The 21,750-nt window shown below is 40.4% G+C and overlaps 1 protein-coding gene across 3 annotated transcripts; it reads left to right on the top strand.

The window, feature by feature from the left end:
- Window positions 1–1,027: 1,027 nt before the first annotated feature.
- Window positions 1,028–21,590, top strand: LOC146628934 (calsenilin-like). Of its 3 annotated transcripts, none has more exons than XM_085358206.1 (9): window positions 1,028–1,202; window positions 7,997–7,999; window positions 8,856–8,980; window positions 19,720–19,789; window positions 20,051–20,121; window positions 20,205–20,312; window positions 20,387–20,491; window positions 21,223–21,285; window positions 21,379–21,590. In XM_085358206.1, the coding sequence occupies exons 1-9, from the start codon at window positions 1,148–1,150 to the stop codon at window positions 21,424–21,426; spliced, it is 648 nt and encodes a 215-aa protein (XP_085214332.1). In that variant the 5' UTR covers window positions 1,028–1,147; the 3' UTR covers window positions 21,427–21,590. The 3 variants fall into 3 exon arrangements, with proteins under 3 accessions (XP_085214332.1, XP_085214333.1, XP_085214331.1); XM_085358207.1 differs by lacking the exon at window positions 7,997–7,999 and adding an exon at window positions 5,083–5,092 and having other exon boundaries at window positions 8,854–8,980; XM_085358205.1 differs by lacking the exon at window positions 7,997–7,999.
- The last annotated feature ends 160 nt before the right edge of the window (window positions 21,591–21,750 follow it).

Below are 21,750 nucleotides of genomic sequence, written 5' to 3'. Positions count from 1 at the left end.
CATTGTAGAGTCAAATGAGGTAATCTGTCTGATAGCTAAAGCTTGGCCGAAAATGGGTCACACAACAGGACAGATAAATAAAGAAATACTTTTTAATAGTCTTTTTAATTGATGACTAAAATGACTAAATGATCATCAATTACAAATTAAATCAATGTCTAAATGTTGCTTTGACTCATTTCACAATATAAATATGGATGCAGCTTGTGATTTCTACACCATTATTCTATTAAACATCCACATCAGTTCTACTCCTCGTTAACACTGTTCACTCTCTGCAGCGCAGTTCTTTGCTTATGTGTGCCAAAGTCTGTTCAGCCACGTGCCAGTCCCAGCTTGTTATTTCTCTAGGTTACAGCTTCTATATTAACCATTGTAGACAACATCCTAGACATCGAGACAATACACTCCAAAAGAGAAGAGCTCTGAGTATATTGGTGAGGTTTTTTAGGCTCTGGTGAAGTGGATAAAATCATTAAACCTGCTTTAAGCAACACATTAACATTCATTTGTGTCCACTTGATAAATGTGGGTCAGATATTGATTTTTGTTTAAAATCTTTGGTGTTCATCTCCACGGGGAAAATCTGGTTTGTTAGCTGGTAAATGTTCAGCTATTTCTCACTGGCTAATTGCTGACTGTGTTTGTATGGATTTAGTCATTTTCAGCTGTTAATGGCATTGAAGAGAACTAAATCAGCCTTACTGAGCTAAACCATGCAACATCAAAAAAAAAAAAAGATCTGCAGAACTGTAATTTTATTAACAATGAGAAATACCTTCTCTAAAATCTAATTTGTGACTAAAATACCAAAATATTAAAGAATTAATTCAGTGTAAAGAGACACGCCACAGTTAGCAGTGACTCTGTTTTACAGCCTGAAATAATTACACCTGGTATATTTACATCCACTTACAGAGAGGGGCTTTTGTTTTATTCCCCTGATTTAAAGCGTGGCTAGTTCTTTAAAATCAGGTGTGTCTGCTTCTCTTTTCTCTCTCAGAGGACAGTTTCTTTCTGTCTTCAGGCAGATGAGAAGGCGGTCGATGGCGGTCTGCTGCCGGATGCCAATGGGAAAGAGCCAAACCCGGGCGGTCAGACGGAGGGCTCAAAGTGGCAGAGACCACGGCTCTCGCGTAAATCTCTGATGAAGTGCTGCCTTGTGAAGTGGATAATTGCCAGCACCACACAGCAGGGCCCAGGTAGAAGCACAAAGAAGGCTGCAGCACCACGCTGATACCCTCAGTGGAAATTGTTGATTGTCTGTGACAGCAGGGTGGAGGAAGAGAAACGCAGGATTAATATAGGAAGAGTGCATGTCCGCTGTCATGTATTACACAATACATTGATTTTAAACATATTCATATGTGCAGTATAGATTTACCTTATAAGTATTACATTCTTTATTATGTAAACCTTTTTTCAGCTAAAAACCAGTCAATGAGTGCAGTGTGGAGGCTTTCACTCTTGAGTTTTTATATTTTTACCCTCCTTTGTCATTCGTTCTCTCTCAAACACACACAGACAGACTGTTGCCATTCTTTGTCTGACTCCCTGAGAAGTGAAAAGTGGCACGTTTTTAAAAATGAATGCCACAGAGTCTTCCAGCATCTGCCCTCTTTTCTTGGTTTATGTAAATTATTGACATATACCTTCAGTGCAGACATTTTTTTTCCCAATCCATCCGAACAATTTCACATTCTGTCTTGATTTTCTTTCCATTTCTCACATTTCACTTGTTTTAGAAGAAATATAGAATGAGGTTAATGGAAATTGTCCTCTGCGGTTTCTAGAAACGACCCGCTCCTGTCATCCAGACTCATTTTCTGCTGACTTGTCTCTCTGCCAGCAGACAGATGGCAATATGTCTTGGACAGGAAGACAAGAGGGCAAATACTTTTTGGCAAACACAATATTTTGCACTTATAAGAGTACCATTATTGTGTAAATATTGTTTTTATCTATAATAATGCTTTCCATCTCATGTTTAACACCAGAAAGGGAATGTGTGTGCTAATCTTAACTCATCCAGTATATTTCTGGTAGCACTATTTTGCACCTAAAGCAGAGAACAGCAAAAATTAGAATTAGATTATTTTTAGCTTTTTGAACGGTTATACAGAGAAATTTAAAGGTTTGTTAAAGCTCCTCCACAGTCTCTGCACTTTATTACAACACTATCACCATCTACTGGCGTGTGGAGATTACAGCACCTGAATTTCACACACACCACTCTCTGTCTACAGTAGCTGATGGGCTGCACTGACATTCATACTGTGCGGTTGTACAGTGAATGGAAGAGTCTATGAAAGAGGAGATTCATCTGCATCAAATGAAATGCATTAAAATGAACTAAAAAACAGATGCGATGTAGGTCTGTACTACACAGCCAATTCACCACCCAGGGAATCTTTCTGTAATCTGGACTCACTTACCTTAAGACTGACGATCAGGATAAGCAGTAACAGGACACTGGTTATCAGCCTATTCCAGGGTTTTCCCTGCATGCTTACATGAAAGGAGTGTCCCTGGCAGCATCCAATGAATCACAGTTAAGGATAAGTGAACTGGCAGCAGTGTGGTTGATTTCACAAAAGATAATAGAACTGAGCACCGGGAAAACATTATACAGACTGAAAGCAATACAGCTACTGCTGACAAAGCAGCATGTGTGAGAGGAAAAGCAGTGTGCACACTTCAACAACACTTTTAGTATAAAGTGTGTCCACTTTAAACATTTTCCTGTAAGACTGGAACAGAGCTGCTATATTAATGAAACTGAGCCTATTTGAAGACCGGAAAGAAAGCTGGAAAAAATGCAAACTGTGAGTTAACAGACTTATCGATATCATTCTGTCATTAAGTATTTCATTAAATTAATGTTTAATTAATGTTTGCATTATCTATAATTTGTCTGTTTGTCATATTGTGTAAAGTTAGGACCCAAACACGGGAGGCAAGCTGACTTACAAAAGGGGAGACACTTTCTTTAGGTTGATGATAAAACAAATAGTGAAACATCAACAGAAGGAAAAAAACAAAAACAAAATCTAAATGGATACAAGGAAAGAGGACAAGTACAGAGGATAGCAGACCTCTTAACAAAGGACACAGGGAAGACTGGACTGTTTTTGCACATATTAAAGGGCTGATTAGACAAAAGTTGGAATGAGACATCAGTGCAGACATTCAGGAAGTAAAACCCACCTCACGAAGCTAACTATAGGAATAAAACAGGGAATGTACTGAAAACAATGAAACACAAATTAGCTTACTCAAGGGAAAACAATGAAGGCGAGACAGACAAAGGAACAACTAGGAAAGCCTTTGGGAACTAAACACATTAGAAAGAAACTCACAATAGAAACTGAAGGTATATAAAAACCAGTAATTACTATATATGATAATCAACTCTAAACAGGACTCAAAATCTCAACAGTAATTAAAGACTTAACTCTTTAAAGCCTAAACGATGAAATAACAGCCAGAAAAAATGTCAAAATAAATCAAAAATGATACACTTAAGGGTTCAATGTGTTAGGATAACATTGGAAATGAAAAGAAAACTCAAAATAAGAATTCAAAAAAACTCCAAAGCAACTAAAAACCTGGAGATTGTGACTTTGTTTGTCTTGTTGTTGTTGTTGTGCTATAGTGGGAGCACTTCAAATGCAACACTGACTTGGAAGGTCTTCCACTTTGATGATGCTCAGGGTAAAATCTATATGAAATCATAACTTGTCACATTTAGACAAGGCTCAGTTTAGTGGCTCCATGGTATAAAGCTTTACACACCTGCCCCAACATGTGAAAGATCCTCAGTTCAATTCTGGGAGGAAATACAAACGACAGCCAAGCTAGTGTACGCCTAGTAGTGGTGTAAATCCCTGATAAATGGGAGGATTGTGTCAGGAAGCGGATCTGTGCCAAATCAAACACGTAGATCCACTTGCAGAATAAGGGAGTAGCTGAAAGTTCCTTTAGAAAAGACTCTACAGCAAGCTCACTGTTCCTGCTCTTGGCCAGCTTGTACATCACACCCATCCAGAGGGGACAAATCTGTTAGTCTAAAATAAAAAATGCCCTCAATTATATCTTGGAAATCATTACTTTATAATACAGATATTCTGTATCTGTATAGAGTTTTCTTTCCTTGTTGCTGTATTTGATGTTAATAAAGAAAATGAAAACACAAGATCTGAAGAAACTCTTAAAATACAGTTAAAATAGTTCACGTTGTTGCTGTTGCTGGCCCTGTTTCTGCTTAATAACTAAATTGGGCAACTAGCAAATTTCATTATAACTCGATAAATAGTGAACGCATTTATTCTTTTTCCAAATCATAGCATCTCTAAAAGGATGAGGTAAGGACATCTTAAAATACCCTACTATGGAAATACAGAACTAACAATGATAGCTTTATAGTTCATGTTTTCTTTGGTGATTCATAGCAGCGGTCTCCAACCTTTTTTGCACCACAGACCGGTTTATGTCCCACAATATTTTCACAGACTGGCCTTTAAGGTGTCATGGATAAATACAACAAAATAAAACCAGTACCGGTACCAGAAAAAGAAGATTCATTCATAACACGCTAGAAAAGACCCAGGGAAACCGAGTTAACGCTAAAAACGATTTAAAAAAATTAACGTTAACAACCGATTAAAACCCTGAAAACCATCAGTTTCACACCCAAGCCCCAACTCTCACGGCCCAGTACCAAACGACTCACGGACCGGTACCGGCCCATGGCCCGGGGGTTGGGAACCGCTGATTCATAGAAGTGACCTCTCAAGTTTCAAAAGCAACACAACTGTAACCTGAATGGAAAGCCCAAATGTACCATTTGAATGCGTAGATATTAAGACCTGTGCCTTAAACCAGACCTCCATGCCTGCATCAAGGAAAAATGTCCTAGCTAGCTAATTTAATTGTTTGACAAGAAGTTTTGATTGATGGCTTAGACTCCAGGCTGTAATGTAGCTTTCAGTGTAGTCATTAAAGCCTGATGATGGGACTGATGGCTGCACTGTCGGCATCTCTGCGAGCTTAAGCCACCTCACTCTTGTCTGTATTTAATAGAAGAACAGGAATACATCAGCACTTAAGGTGCATTAAACAATGTAATGATGCATTATTTTTATGGAAGGTTCCCTCATGAGCTCATGCATCTTGCATGTTTTATATAATGGCTGAGTCCATCTCACAAAAAAGACAGGTTGCAAAAAATCCACATAAAAGAAATAACAAGTTCCTGCATTTTGTTAGCTGGGCAGTACATCTGCTCTACGTTACAGTTTACAGTGCTGACTAAAAGCCCAAGTTGAGCTCACAATGTAGTAAATTTCATTGTTAAATGACAGGAAACTACAATCACTGAGATTTTACAGGATTAAACGGTCATTTTACATCTGTACTCTACAATAACAGTTTCTTACTGTGAAAAACAGTAACAGTAACTATAACAGTGCTATAATGTATAAAATATACACTTTTTAGTATACTGCAGAGTATTTTAAAGTACTATTTTTTTGTCAATGTCCAGAAATTTGTATCTTCTCAAATGTCAGGGTGTCACAACCATGAGACTTTTATTATGAAATAAAAAATAATAACAGCAAGGATCACACAGACCCCAATTGGCAATCAGAATTAAAGTTTTAATGAGCTGTTGTGCTAAACATAGATATTATTTTTGATGATAATAATGTAAACAAAAAAAGATGCAAAACCTAGCTAATAGTTTAAGCAGGCAACCATATGCTTCAAAGCTAAATGCAACAGCGCAGGTTTGACTCTGACCTGAGGCCCTTTGATGGGCATGTTTACCCACTTTCCTAGTTACTCTTCACTGCAAAAAGCCAAAAAATTATGGAAAAAATACAGGTCATGCTGGTGACCAATATAGGAATCATCATGTGTGAACTCAATTTGGAATCAGAGTTTGAACTCATAAAAGTTTGCCTTCATAGACCATCTTCTTGAGCTGCTACAATAATAGAAATGACTGCTGTTAATATTTTCTACATCAGCATTTGCAGTATATGGCTGTATTTACAAAAAGTGGTGTATTGCTGTACAAAATATATTGTATTTTTACAGCAATTTGTTTCAGTGTAGACACATATTATGAAGTAGGTCTAAATTTACTAAAATAAATGAATACAATGTATTTGATTATGCCATATATAATGTCCTAATCAAATAAACAGAAGCCTTTTTTTCAGAAAATGAGCTGATAGACACCTTTTTACAAAAAACCCATACATTTTCATAATGCACAACGACATCAGGTCTCAGTCTAAATTACATCCTCCAAATGTACATTTGAGGAGCTCGGCAGCTCTACTATTGATATTTCTTGTATTTTTGGCAGGGAACTATCCCCGTTCATTAGGTCCATTTAAACTCTCTAACTTACATAAACCCTCCCTGACCATCGAAATGCATATCTGGCATACATCCTCTGCCTGCTCACAGACCAATATTGTTCCTCTGCACAATTGATTTGCTTTCCACCCCTCTTTCCTACTTACATTGAGTCCATTATGTTGTGCAGACTCATCAGTTGTGAACTATCCCAATGATCTTTACAATAGAGCATAATCATAAAAAACTCAAAAAGTATATATAAATACTGTTACATACATTATTTATAAAATATATATATCTGTGTTGTCAGTTTAGCTTTGCAGGATAGCAATAGTTCATTTCAGCTTTTGTTTTGTTTTTTGCAATGTCATAAAAGACAGTTTTTACAATCACAGTGGTCTAACTGCTTTTGAGATCAGAGTGAATTCATCTGTATTATTGAGTGCGTGCATCGCTGAGCAGTCCTGTAGACACAGGCAGCACCACACAGGACACAATAGTTTTCTTTATGAGTGCTGTTAATATCCCAAACATCAGAAGATGTGAATCAATGCTTGGTATATCATTTTGCATCTTTATCATGACCGGGCATATTTAGACATTGCAGATTGCCAATCAGAAACTATTAGCAGAGGAATCCCTTCAGTAACAGTGATCCACCCATCCGCCCACAACCTCAAACACACAGCTCAAGACAGTGTAAGTGGAGGTGGAGCCCTGAGTTGATGGGACAGTTGGAAAGATCCAGCAGGATGCGAAACGCTGCTGAGCCGCAGCAGAACTGAATCATCTGCAACTGGGGATAACTTTGGATAATTTGGGGGAACTCAGATTCAGTGAATTTTTTATCTACCTGCAGGAGCAAAAATGGACTTTGAACCCGTTTCTTTAATGAAGAAGGCTCTGCAGTCACTTTTATTTCTTTCCCCCATTCACTGGCCATTTGCATATGAAAACTAACAACTAGCGGAGCTTGCACCATAGCAAGTGTTATATGTCAGTTGTTATTTTAAAGGGTTTTTTTTTAAAGGGCTTTTGCAGAAGCTATATCTAATGAATTGCAACGATGGCTTTGGAGGGCATGGAAATAATTGCTATCATTGTTGTTATTGGACTATGTATTGTTGTCCTCAAACAGTTTGGGATTTGCGACCCTTTGTCACTGGAAGGTAAGACAGAGAAAGAGAGAAATTAAACATTGATCTTTGTAGGATAGCCTTTAATATCTCACAGGGTTTTCTTTATATACGTAATAGAAATGGAAAAGTTAACAATAGTCATGCACATGCAGTAAGTTGAATTTTCCTGTACTGACAGTTAATTAATCCCCTTGTAACTCTTTTCATGACAAAACTTATTGTGTTTATTGGGACAAATTCATGGACTTTTGAACAAAACTCGAAGTCCATCCATGAAAAAAGAGTAACTTTGAAAGACACCATGAGGCCTCTTCATGAACAAATTCTTACAGTGTTGTTTTTACAGCGACCCTGAACCTACCTTTTAATTTTCTGTATCGGTAAAAATTTTGGTCTATCTAAATATTTTTTAACAGTCATATCAATTTCTCCTTCCCTGTTTCTCAACCTCTTCAACTTGCTATATCTGTGGCATTCTCATGAAGATGGTGAGTACCTACAATGGTATTCCTCTGCACATTATTACATGTGACTGTAATTGCATTCCAGCTGTTCTTGGAAATTCTTGGTTTTTGGTAATCGCAGTATGTACATTTTTTGGTCCTTAAGGCTGACGAAGCAAGCTTTTTTTCTCACAGTTGGCATTTAAGCTTGTCAAACACAGGTGTAACTGCATTAAATGCCAGTGGCTGTCTAAAAATGTGCAACTCCTTTTGCTTTTGCAACCCTAAAAATGTGCTTTAAATCACCCTTGTCTAATATCTTTTCATTTAAGCGTCAGGATGCCAACAGCGACCTTGAAAATGCCCCAAAAAAAAGCATGGCAGCATGTACTTTCTGCCTGGTTATTCTTCATAAACAAAATTATGAAGAAGAAAAAGCTTTTTCTATCAAGATTATTTCTGTTACGCCTTTAGCAAAAAATATTCCTTCATGCAATGTTCATAAAAATGTAGCACTGCACCAAATAGCTCAACTAGAACTGGAAGAGCTCGCTGTGTTACTTTAGCATAATACTTCAATGCTACAAGTTTCTCTCTTTCTCTCAAAACAACTCCCACGTCTTTCTTTCTGTTTCATCTTCTTATTTTTTTACTTGTACGATGTTGAACATTCTTCTTACGCCGTTGCTTCCACCCATTTATTTGTCGTCCCTCTCCCTCTTAAACCTCTCCATGTTTGTGCTGTTTCTGTGAAGATGGTGAGCATTTTGAGTTATAGGATGTAAATGTAAATGTTTTGCCTCTATGATTTCCTTTTTCTGTCTTCCTAGTCTTACTGCTGTTTCTTCCCCCTTTCCTTCCACCCTCTCGTTTCCCCTTTTTGTCTCTTTTCGTGTGACAGACAGCAGTGACAGTGACCTTGAACTCTCCATGGTGCGTCACCAACCTGAGGGTCTCGAACAGCTCCAAGCCCAGACGCAGTTCACCAGGAAGGAGCTGCAGTCGCTTTACAGAGGCTTTAAGAATGTAAGAAAACACTCAGCATACTTAGAAGCAATTCATCAGTTTTACTCTTTATTATTTGGCAGTATTTTAGCACAAAGGAGCATCTTTCCCTAACCACGTGTTTTGCTATTATCCTTTATGTATTTGTGACATTGCGAGTTGCAGTTTGATTGATTAATTATAGAGTAATTACTTAATTATAAAATATAAGCACACTTCATTACACATAAACTCAATGTACTTTGTATAAAAAGAAGCATCAGTGACACCATTTAACTTAATTTCCTGTGGAGCACTCTCTAACCATTCCTTCTATTAAAATGAATATAAATGCTACAAAAAAATATTCAATACAATGAAAAGTACAAGAAAAGTTCATGTAAACATATATAGACAACCAGGTTTTTATGTCTAAACTGTGTGTAATTATTAATCATCAAATGTCAACAACATGGACTTCCAGAAAGTTTTGAATCCTGGCTTCAAGGATTGGACCACAAGAGCACTCGAAACTGGCACAAAAATGACCGTTACAATATAAACCGGCATCTTTTAAACAGAGATATGACAATCACTAATAAACCAAATAAAACCATAAAACTTCACAGACTGACTGAATACTGAATCTATTTTTAACACGTTATGGGACTACTGCGTCATTTTAAGAAGTTGTGATTTAAGAAGTTCTCCTGTGTTGCTCAGGCCACTTTTCAGGTAGCCTACTGTAAACATATGATTGGAATTATAGTGTTTTATGTGCGCATTTGGTACTTTAAAAATCCCAGGCTTACAGGAAATTACTTTTATATTCTATCTAGGGCCGCCACAAACGATTATTTTGATAGTCGACTAGTCACCGATTATTTTTGCGATTAGTCGACTAATCAGATCATCATCCATTGGACGTAAAACTACAGCTTATTGCACCAGCAGCATCTGCTCTTATATAACTATCATTAGCTTACAGCTTTAAGTGTTTAAGGTCTGTGCTAACTAAAAATAAAGACAAGATGATAGTTTATTAAATTTTAATGAAATTTGCAGATTGTTTCGGTGAAGTTTAATAAACTCCTTGCTATCTAAAATATAACAGGACACTGGAGTATATTCTGGAGCATCTCACACTTCTGATAATCAGTTGTCTGCTTGACGTTTATTCAGCTGTGTAAAAACTATAACTTTAATCTCAGACAAACTGATTTACTCAGGAACAAATAAAATACTAAAAAAAAAAGCCAAACAATAACATTTTAAGTTATCTAAGTGACTCATATATATTTAACCTGAGTAGCGAAAGACGGCGGTGGGTTTGAAAACGATTTGCGGGGAGTCCGGTGTTCTCACGGCGCTAGTGACCTTGCCCCCGGCTCGCTAACGAGCTAGTGGGTAACAGACGTCTCCGAAAACGTCGGAGCGCTTTTGAAAATATGTGGTGTCCTGATAAACTGAGCCGATATTTGAGGTTTACACAGCTACATTCTCGCCTGAAAATATGTTAAACGTTTATTTTGTGACCCAGAAAGAATAATAAGAGTAACATTAAAACTAACTAGCTGCCACCATTGTTGACAACTGCGCTGGGCCGCGCTATGAATTCTGGGACACAGCTGCTTCTTCTTCTTCTTCTTCTTCGGGGTTTAGCGGTAGCTGACATCCTTGTACATGCAATGCTGCCATCTTCTGTTTCAGTCCGTTATTACACTCTTAAATCCTACTACTTATTCCTGCGTCTTTTGTGATCTTACAAAGCTTCAAACGACGCGTCGACTATTAAATCAGTCGTCGACGATTTTGATAGTCGACGTAATCGTGACTAGTCGACAAATCGTGGCAGCCCTAATTCTATCTATTTGTTGCATCTTATTGGGTTGTCTAAGCAGAGAAGCTCAGACTTCCCTCGCCCAGGCTCTTCACGGGGGAAACCCAGCCCAGTAACATAATCTCTCCAGTGATTCCTGGGTGTGCGTAGGGTTTCCTCTCTGCAGGACAGCTATAAAGCAACTCACCTATGAGGAATGCAGGAAGCATCCTAGTCAGATACTACCATTTTTCCCCTTTTTTCAAACAAAAAAATGTGTAATCATGTAAAATAGTTTCTCTCCAAATGTACAATTGAACAAGAAGATTATTGAAAATGAGTGTGTGTGTGTGTGTGTGTGTGTGTAAACAATAAGTGTGCATGCAAGTGCCTAAGGGCAGAAATCTTTATTTTGATGGCAAATTTCTTTCTTTTTATGAGCCGCTGCATGTATTGCTCAAATCGTATTGGTCAACCACGGCATGCACGCATAAACTTGGGAGTGACTTAACACATATTTTTACCCACTGCAGGACGGGGTAATAGATATCGACAGTAAGTGGTTGTAATAGGAAGCAAAGCTCCATTAAAGAGGGGAAGGAGAAGACCACAAGCTGATGTAAACAAAGAAGCTTTAAACTTAGAAAAAAAAGAAGCCTGAAAATGTTTTAAGAGTCTTCAGAGGCATTAATGATACATAAAGAGTTGCGCAGAGAAATGTCCAGCATAAACAAATCTTTAATGATGATATCAAGAAGATGATTTTAACTAACCAAGCAGATTTGTTTTCACAGCAGACGTTCTGACTTGTCATAGCAGGATAAGTACAGTAGTATTAAGTACAAGAGTATTAGTTGATACCCGGTGCTGTATTCCACTTTGCTTTGGAATTCCAGGTAACACTAAACGAGCAGAGCAATCACCAAAGTTAATCGTTCGATCTGAGTTTTTTAGTTGTTTTTGCAGCTTTATTACATTTCGCACTAAAACCGGTTTCCACACTTTTTTTGCCAAATGAAATCAAAGTTTTTGCTTCATTCCTGTGTAGTTTATTGCACTCTCTTTTCCCAGCACAAGCAAGGTATTCTCCACACATGTATCAGTGTTACTACAATTGTTGCGTTGTTTTATGACAAATCAATTCTTTGAGTAAACGATGATCTTATAAGGTCTCAAATAAGATTTCCTTAAGTTTTTTCCTTAAGACAATGCAACAGGGGACACAAAGCCGATGAGGAATGACATCATCATCTTAGAGAAGCAAGGGCCATGTTGTCTGTGAAGGTTTTTCTGTTATCCAGGTCATCATAGTCTAAGGAGCTTGGAAAAAAAGCGTCTGGACTTCTTTAAGTTGCTTAAAGATGTTTCACCAAGAAACTTCTTCAGTTCTAGAAGTGAAGAAGTTTCTTCAGTTCTTTCCAAGCTCCTTAGACCAAGGACCGTTTTGAAGGAAGGAAGGTTCAGGGCTGAAGCAATCAGCATCATGGGCTCATCCGGTTAGAATAAGAAAAAGCAGCCATCTAATTCAGAATTATTCTCAGGGTTCTCCTTTTATTCTCAAATAAATAAGGCAAAGAAGGAAGGAAACAAAGACACACATGGACTGCCACAGCTGAAAGAAAACAGGGAAACAGATTTAAGTTACTCATTCCCTTAAACAATACATAAAAATAAAACCCAAATAGAACCTCACCTCAGCTGCCGCCCCGTGTGGAAGTGAAGAAAGAGTGAGCCAAAAGTGAATGCAGTCCTTATATAATGTGTGACATATAATGTGTGACAGGTGATTGCAATCGAGGACAAGCACCACACCCAATCAAAGGTGAGAGAACTAAACAAGGTGCATCTGGTGAAGTGAGTGGGTGTGCTGGGATGTGCCAAAGGGTGGGTCTCTTGTCAGGTTTCAGTTAACGGACTCAGGCGCAGACCGGGACTCCTTACAGGATTTACAGATTTTATTTACACAACGACACCAGGTGATGCTATTTACAAAGTGCTGGAGGGAGGGGAGGGGGGTCCAGGGTTCCGGGGTATGTGAGGGAAAAGACGGGAATCTGACGTCCTCCAAAGGCTCTCTCTCTTCACTCCCCACACTGGGGAAACACCATCCACTCACTCGTCCACGGGATGACAGGCAGGCAGGGAAAGGTCCGGGATAGATCTGTACACAGAGATTATAGTTAGAGGCGAACAGACGGAACGAACTCACAGAACCTTATTTACAATCTACTGAGCGACTGACGCTGATAACTCAACGATCCAGCGACGAGTGACACAGTGCTGCTGTCTTAAATCGGCCTTGTGATTATCCCGATCGGCAGCAGGTGCGTGGGCCAGGGGCGGGAGCCCATAATGAGCATCGCCCCGGCAGGAGAGAGAGAGAGAGAGAAAACATGTTGCCTAATACAGAATCAGCTGGTGAGGCACAGGGACCATGACATCTCTACAACAGCCGCCCCCATATTTTCTAGAGAGAAATATGTTGATATGGTCAGGATCGATCTTCGTCAGGAAGCGGGGGCAGGGGGATCAGACAGGAGACAGGGCGGATATAGGTTTTATCCTGTACTAAGACCTCCACAGTTCTGATGCGGTCATCTGGGCTTTTCAGCAGGCGTGTCACTCTTCCTACAGGCCAAAGGGCACGTGGAAGGTGTGAATCCGTGATCATTACGACAGAGTTCAATGTGAGATCTGGGTTCTCCTTCTGCCATTTGTGTCTTCTTTGGAGGGATGGTAGATAGTCTTTTATGAAGTGCCGCCAGAAGTGATCTGCCAATATTTGTGCATGTCGCCATCGTCGTCGACCTAGGAGGTCAGAATCAGAATAGGATACTAAGGGAAGTGACGAATCATGTCGGCCCATAATGAGAAAGTTTGGGGTTATGGGATCAATATCCGCAATGTCTGAGGATACATAGCCTAGGGGTTTTGAGTTCAGAATGCCTTCAATCTCAATTAGGACTGTTCTTAAGACCTCTTCAGTGACCATCTGTGCACCAATGGTTCTCTTCAGAGCATTCTTCACAGAACGTATCTCCCTCTCCCAGGCTCCACCGAAATGGGGTGCATGCGGGGGATTGAATTTGAAATGGATTCTTTTAGTCATCAGGACCGGCTGTAGAGTCGGAGCAAGGTTGTTAAAAGCTGCCCGTAGTTCCTTATCTCCTCCTTTGAAGTTAGTTCCTTGATCACATATAATTTCCAGGGGTGTTCCTCGTCGAGAAATGAATCGTTGGAGGGCCATGAGGAAGGAGTCTGTATCCATACTGTTTAGGAGGTCAAGATGTATACACCGAGTGGTGAGACATTTGAATATTATTCCCCACCTTTTCTCCGATCTGCGGCCTGTCTTGACCTTGTATGGTCCAAAGCAGTCTATTCCTGTGGAGTAGAAAGGTGGTTTGAATAACCTAAGACGAGCAGCAGGCAAGTCTGACATTTTTGGAATGATGGGCTGTGCTCTCCATTTCTGACATGCGACGCAGCTATACTGATGCCTGCGTACGGCTTCCCTTCCTCTGAGAATCCAGAATTTCCGACGTAGTTCAGCAAAAAGTCTTTCTGAACCAGCATGATGCAGTTTGTCATCATAATTTTGTATGATCAGTTTGGTCACTGGATGAGCAGGATCAAGTACTATTGGGTGAATGACATTCAATTCCAAGTCTGGGCTTTGCCGTAGTCGGCCTCCTACATGGATAAGTCCAGAATTCCTGCACAACACTGGTGACAAACACAATAGACGGCTGTCGGATGAGAGGGGTTTGTCTGACTGTAAACGGGCTAAATCTTCACCGAAACTGTCCAGTTGTGCCTGACGAAGGATTTCTTGTTCTGCTGTTTGATAATCAGCTGCAGAAGGAATGTTACCCTTTTGGTTGGAGAGTGAATGAGCCGTGAAATCCAATAGCTCTTGATACGTTCTGAAGCTGGGTGTGTATGTATGGGAGGGTATACTGACAATACCAAAAAAGTAGGATTTCTTTAATTCAGTCTGATCATCATCAGGATGGAGATCTGTAACTGTGGGCCAGTTATTTGGAGGTTCATGCAGAAACGAGGGACCCTCAGTCCACCTGTTTGGGCTAAGGAACTCTTTCAGGGATTTACCTCTCGTAACATCATCAGCAGGATTTGTGGCTGAATTGATGTATCTCCAGTCTTGACTGTTTGTGAGGTTTTGAATTTCTGAGACTCTGGCTCCTACGAATACCTTGAAACGGCAGGAATCTGACTGAAGCCAGTGAAGTACAGTTGTCGAGTCAGACCAAAGGGTGGTAGTCCTGACTGGTAAGGTGAGTTCTGTTTGTATGAGCTCACAGAGGCGTGCGCCTAGTAGGGCTGCGCATAGCTCCAGTCTGGGTATTGTTAAATGCCGTTTAGGAGCAACACGTGAGCGAGCTAACAAGAAACTCAGTTCTACATGGCCTTCAAGATCATCTGATCTCAAATATGCGACAGCACCATATGCTCGCTCTGAAGCGTCACAGAAGATATGAATGTCTCGAACTGTGGTAGAAACATCCATTTCCTTAGAAGTATAGCAACGTGGGATGGCAATTTGTGGGAGATAACAAAGTTCTTCTTCCCAGGACTTCCATGCCTCTAAGAGGTCGTGTGGAAGGGAAGGGTCGTCCCAATCTCTCTCTTTTCTCCATAGCTCTTGCACCAAGGTTTTGGCGCGTGTTGTGAATGGGAGTAAGTAGCCTAATGGGTCATACAGACGAGCAAGTACTGCATAGATACGACGCATTGTGGTGGGGTGTGAGGCTAGAGTTCTGTATTTATAGGCAAACAAATCAGTCTCACAATTCCACAATAATCCTAATGTGCGTTCATGTGGGCCAGATGGCTTGTCTTCAGTCAGGCAAAGTTCATTACTTGCCGTTCTTACCTCAGATGGTAGATGGCTAATCACAACAGGATTATTGCTGGCCCACTGGCGAAGGTCGAAGCCTCCTTCTGATAGATGGTTTCTTAATTTGTCTAGGAGTGTTCGAGCTAACTCTGCTGATGGAAAACTCTGCAAGCAGTTATCAACATAGAAACACTGCATTACTGAAGACTGCACATCTTTGTCAGATTGATATTCCTTCACATGTTTCTGCAGTGCATAGATTGCACAACAAGGGCTGCAGGTCGTACCAAAGGGGAGTACCTGCCACTCATACACTGAAGGGGGAGCTGCTTTGTTCATGTCACGCCACAGGAATCGGAGGAGTGGTTTATCAGGAGGCAGAAGACGGACTTGGTAAAACATGCCTTTGATGTCGCCACTTATTGCCACTGAATGTTGCCTAAAACGCAACAAAACACCGAGAAGTGTTGGGCCTAGGATTGGTCCTGGCAATAGGTACTTATTGAGACACTGACCTTGAAATGTGAAAGAGCAGTCAAAGACTATGCGATCTTTATTGTTGTGACTTGTCATATGATGAGGAATATACCAGGTTTCTTTGCTATTGTGCATCTCCTCCGGGCTAAGTTTGACTACATAGCCTGCTTGCTCCAATTTCAAAATCTGATCCTTGTAAGACATGGCTTTGTCAGGATCTTTAGCTAACCGAGCCTCAGTGTTGCGGAGTCTAGACATGACTACAGTTGGAGGGACATTCAAAGGAGGAAAGTTTGCCATCCGAAGAAGAGGAGTGGCGTAGCGATTAACACCATTGATCTCAACCCTTTTTGTGGCCTGTTCAAGGAGTTCCAGTGCCAGTTGATCTTGCTTTGATCGGATCACAGATTTCTCACTGTATTCAGGTAAAGTGTCTAGTTGCCATAGCTTCTCAACATGATAACGCAGTACATCTGCAGATGAACTGAGAGATGTGAACAAACACTGCACATGCTCTGTACTGCTCTGGGGCTGAAAATCTGTGATCGGACCTTGAAGTGTCCATCCTAATTGGGTTTTAACTCCTGCAGGAGACCCATATGGTCCCTGTCTCAATGGAGCAGTAGGCGTGATGAGGTGAGTATGATCTGAGCCTATGAGCAGGAGTGGCGCTGCTTTATTAATAATGGGTAATGGGATACCTTGAAGATGCTTGTATCTCCGTTGGAGAGATGATACAGGGTAGGTGTGGTCTGAAAGTGCTAGGTGACTTGCAGTGAAGGCATTATTAATTGTGTAGGTTTTCTCTGGGTGTGCGATGGGTGAGATTTTGAAACTTACGGAAGAACCATGAATAGTTTCAACTTCTTGACGGACCGTTCTAAGTGATAATCTCTCTGCTTCCCCAGTTAGGTTGAGATGCTGTGCAGCTGATGTCAGAAGAATGGTACGCTGGGAGCCATCGTCAAGTACTGCATATGTTTCAAGGGTTCTTTTGCCGTTTCGCAGGAGCACTTTCACAACCTTTAAAAGGACACTAGGACAGTCACTAGGTCTATCAAAGTACAGTGTCCTCACTACAGGATTAGTTTCAGTTTTAGATCTCTTATTTACATCACATAGGATCTGTAGATGTAGTCCCATACAGGTGGCACATGCTTTCCTCAGGTCACACTTTGCGGCCTGATGAGTCCTAGCACAACGCCAACACCGTTTGTTTGCTTTTATCCAGTTTATTTTCTCATCCTTTGTCTTCTGAATGAACTCGGGACACTTACTAATGTGGTGTTCAGGTGAGCGGCAATATGCACATGTTGCCTTAGTTATGATGGGTTGTGCTGCCTGTACAGGATCATCAGATGTATTTGCCCCATGTAATATTGTTGTAAGTGGAGAGGTGTACTTACGGGAAGGTCGTGGCTGGTTGAAGGATGAAACAGGACTGGCCTTCCTTGGTTGACACTTGCATTCCATTTGCAACCAGGATGAGAACAAAGGCAAAGTATACGTCATTTCTCCCTGTTCCCTGTAAACATGCCGTTTGAAGCGACTGAAATGCTCTGCAGGCAACTTCGCTAACAAGCGATCGACATGGGAGCCACAATCTAGTTCTGCACGTCCTTGTTCTCCCATAGTGCTAAGCAACCCAACTAAAGCCTGTACACGAAGAGCAAAATTATCAAGACTCTGACCATCACCTGCTCTGATAGGAGGCAGTTCCAGTATATTCTTTAGCTCTTTCAATGCCAGCTGTCTTGGTTGCCCATAATGCTCATCAAGGGCTTTGATGGCTTGAGTGTATGGGTCAGGAGCGTAGGAAAAGGCAAGAGCTAATCGTTTAGCTTGGTCTACTTTGAGGTGATCAAGAAGGACGTGATATTTGAAGTGCTCTGTCTCATGAGGATCAAGAAGGTTTGTAAGGGCCATCCGTAACATCCTGTATTGCATTTCGTCTTCTCTACTAAGGTCTGGAAACAAAGGACCTTCAAGCTTATATACATGTGTTCTCGTGCTAGAGGAGTGACCCGAGCTAGCAGTACCAGGTATCAAAGGTTTCTGGTCATATGAGGCATTGGATGTAGCTGGTTGCTGCTCTAGAGGAGGGCAATGCTTGTGGTCAGATATGCGAATGAGAGGTTGAACAGGGTCTTCAGCTAAAGGAACAGCAGGTTGAACACATGAGATCTGGTCGGGATCCTGCCGTGATAAGGCCAGGAAATCAAAGGGAGTCTCATCTTCTGTAGCAAGGACTGGTCTAGGCAAACCAGTTGAAGGGATAGCAGCATCTAGTATTGTTGAATTAGGTAAAGGAGGGCTGGCAGCTGTAACTAAGCCAGACTGACGGCTAATCTGCGGGGGCTGGAAGGGTGATTGACAGGTTACTGTATCAATCACTGGGAGCTGCTCATGTTGTTGATGTGTTTGAGGACTGGCTCGTAAACTGCATACAGAAGCTTTGATTCCATCAGATGAGACTGTGCGAATTGAAGATCTGGAGCTACGAGAATGGGAAGGAGATGATTGAACCATAAATTGCCTAATCTCCCTCATTGTCGTCAGGAGTTCCCTCATGACCTCATCTTGGTTGGTGGGTAAAGGAGCAGGGGATGTCTCTGGTTGTCTCTCTGACTCTCCGACAGGATCCTGCGGCCCATGTGTGTCTTTGTCACTATGCTGGCATTCAGTTTGGCTCTCTGTCTCACATGTAGCTCTTCTAGCTCCAGGATACAGAACGTCATACTGCTGCAGGTAGGCAGGAGGTCGACTATCACGACTGGATCTTCTCAAACCTTCAGTCAATGGCTGCTTTGAATCCATGACGCTAACACTGCTCCGGCTCGGAGGACCATGTTTTGAAGGAAGGAAGGTTCAGGGCTGAAGCAATCAGCATCATGGGCTCATCCGGTTAGAATAAGAAAAAGCAGCCATCTAATTCAGAATTATTCTCAGGGTTCTCCTTTTATTCTCAAATAAATAAGGCAAAGAAGGAAGGAAACAAAGACACACATGGACTGCCACAGCTGAAAGAAAACAGGGAAACAGATTTAAGTTACTCATTCCCTTAAACAATACATAAAAATAAAACCCAAATAGAACCTCACCTCAGCTGCCGCCCCGTGTGGAAGTGAAGAAAGAGTGAGCCAAAAGTGAATGCAGTCCTTATATAATGTGTGACATATAATGTGTGACAGGTGATTGCAATCGAGGACAAGCACCACACCCAATCAAAGGTGAGAGAACTAAACAAGGTGCATCTGGTGAAGTGAGTGGGTGTGCTGGGATGTGCCAAAGGGTGGGTCTCTACAACAACCGTGTTGCTGCCCATCAATCTGTGAAGGCTTGTATCACTAATTACAGTCAATTTGAAGTCGATTATTCAGCTGTAAGAACTATTTTCTATAAGTGGGAAGTATTCAAGACAAGTCCCAATCTTTCCAGGATTGGATGTCCCAGCAATTTCCTGATTCACTTTTAGTGTCTCACCTTTAATGTTGTTAATATTCTGTACTTCTTAACTGGTATACACTAAGTCCATATGTGTTAATGACTCCTAACTGTTCATTAGCAGAGTTAAACACTCTTTTCTTTCACTGACTTGTTTTTCTATTGTTTACCTTTCAATAGGAGTGTCCCAGTGGGCTAGTGGATGAAGAAACATTCAAGAGCATTTACTCACAGTTCTTCCCTCAAGGAGGTACATTATGCAACTTGATAATAAAAATTATAATAAGCATGATACTTGATACTGGATATTTTAAAGGTGCAGTTTATATTTGCTAGATGCTGTTTCTTTGTAAAGTTGCCATAGCAACATTAAGTAATTAAGTAAATTTTTCTCACTCCCTCTAGATTAATTTTTTTAAAAAGACCACAGTTGATTACAGTTAATATTCCGTGCTAAACATGCATTGCAATTAACAATGGTCATTTCTTGCTTTTCATTATTTTCTCTCAGATGCAACTACATATGCACATTTCTTGTTTAATGCTTTTGACATGGACAGAAATGGCTCCATCCGGTTTGAGGTGAGTACAGCAGGGGCTGCAATTTTAAAGGTTTTCATTTATAAAAAGCTTAAAAGAAATTAAACAATGGATTGCATTTACAGGACTTTGTTCTAGGTCTGTCTGTGTTACTTCGAGGCTCAGTTACGGAGAAACTTCGCTGGGCATTTAATCTATATGACATCAACAAGGATGGCTACATTACAAAAGAGGTACAATGATAAAAAATAAATAAATAAAATCCAAATCTGTTGCACTTTTATGATGTCTGTCTTTTTTCCTGCAGGAAATGATGGCTATCATGACCTCCATTTATGACATGATGGGCAGGTATACTTTACCCAGCGTACGAGACGATTCCCCAGGTGAACATGTGGAGAAGTTCTTCCAGGTACTTAATCCAGAAACCCCCACACTCCCACCGCCACTGCTCACAGGAGGATGGGGGATCCATGCTCTCATGTTGTTTACTTCAGTCAATTTTCACCCTAGAGAAGAAATCAGGCCTCATCAGCCCATTCAGAGATGCTGTTCTGCATACCTTGGTTGTAATAAGTAGTTATTTCAGTTGCTGTTTCCTTGTATCTAACCACTCTCTTCTGACCTCTGAAAGCAACAAGTCCTTTTTTCCCAGAGAACTGCTGCTCACTGGATAGTTTCACTTTTTTCAACCATTATCTGTAAACCCTAAAAATCAGTGTGTGGGCAAAATCCCAGTTTGATCAGCCGTTTTTAAAATTTGGCACCGACAAAGTTGCCATGCTCAAAGTCACTTAATTATATTGAGTTTGTGACATTTAACTGGCTGATCAGATCCTTGTGTTAGTGTGCAGTTTAACAGAGGACCTAATAAAGTATGCGGTGAATGTACATTAGTACATCCAGATATTGTATTGAAGCACTGAGTGCTCAAGTAGAGTAGAAAAGTACTATAAGAACCAGTCCATTTACCAATTACTACCCAGTGCCACATTTTATTTGTTACTGTGACAGGCTACAGGGGTGTACACTTTTTTTCAGTTACTCATTCATGAAAGAAATGAATGATAAATAAACTGAAAGAAAGAAAGAACCTGTTATTTTACCTCATGTTATCCACTTTGTTTCTTTAATATGGATCAGAAAATGGACCGTAACAGAGATGGAGTGGTGACAATAGATGAATTCATAGAAACCTGCCAAAAGGTAAATCCTTATGTAAATCTAAAGATTTTGCCACATGATGATTGGCCAAATTTATACACTATATTACTTGTATAACTATTGTTTCCATAACAGGATGAAAATATAATGGCTTCTATGCAGCTGTTTGAGAACGTCATCTAGTTTCTGCAGAGAAAGGTGGACCAATAATGCTGTATAGAGCTTCCCACTACAAACGTCTGTCCCTGAACAATTTCATTTATCCTAAAAAGGAAAAACTGGGTGTTTTGACACTTTCTACTGCTAACTGATGGACACTATTGAGTTTCCAGTCAAGCTGTTTCATGCAGAGAAATGTACAGGATTCACCAAAATCACCTGAGAAAACAATGTTTCTTTGCATGATATTTCAACTTTCATTTCTGCACATGAAACAACGTGCTGTGATTACCAGATGAGCATGAGTGTTCGCCTGACATTAGAGAGCATGTACTGCAAACCACCTCA

This window comes from Diplotaxodon limnothrissa, linkage group LG7 (assembly GCF_057381915.1).
Source record: "Diplotaxodon limnothrissa isolate DT_005_m linkage group LG7, D_limnothrissa_male_GT1.1, whole genome shotgun sequence".
Classification (NCBI taxonomy): Eukaryota; Metazoa; Chordata; class Actinopteri; order Cichliformes; family Cichlidae; genus Diplotaxodon; species Diplotaxodon limnothrissa.
This window is presented reverse-complemented; position numbering and strand designations above follow the sequence as displayed.

What these genes read in the sequence shown, in the direction of transcription:
- LOC146628934 (XM_085358207.1), top strand. Translation starts at nt 1,148, where the DNA reads ATGAAGTGCTGCCTTGTGAAGTGGATAATTGCCAGCACCACACAGCAG. An exon ending in ATGGCTCCATCCGGTTTGAG is followed by an intron (nt 20,122 to 20,204) that starts GTGAGTACAGCA and finishes TTGCATTTACAG; the next exon opens with GACTTTGTTCTAGGTCTGTC. An exon ending in ATGGCTACATTACAAAAGAG is followed by an intron (nt 20,313 to 20,386) that starts GTACAATGATAA and finishes TTTTTCCTGCAG; the next exon opens with GAAATGATGGCTATCATGAC.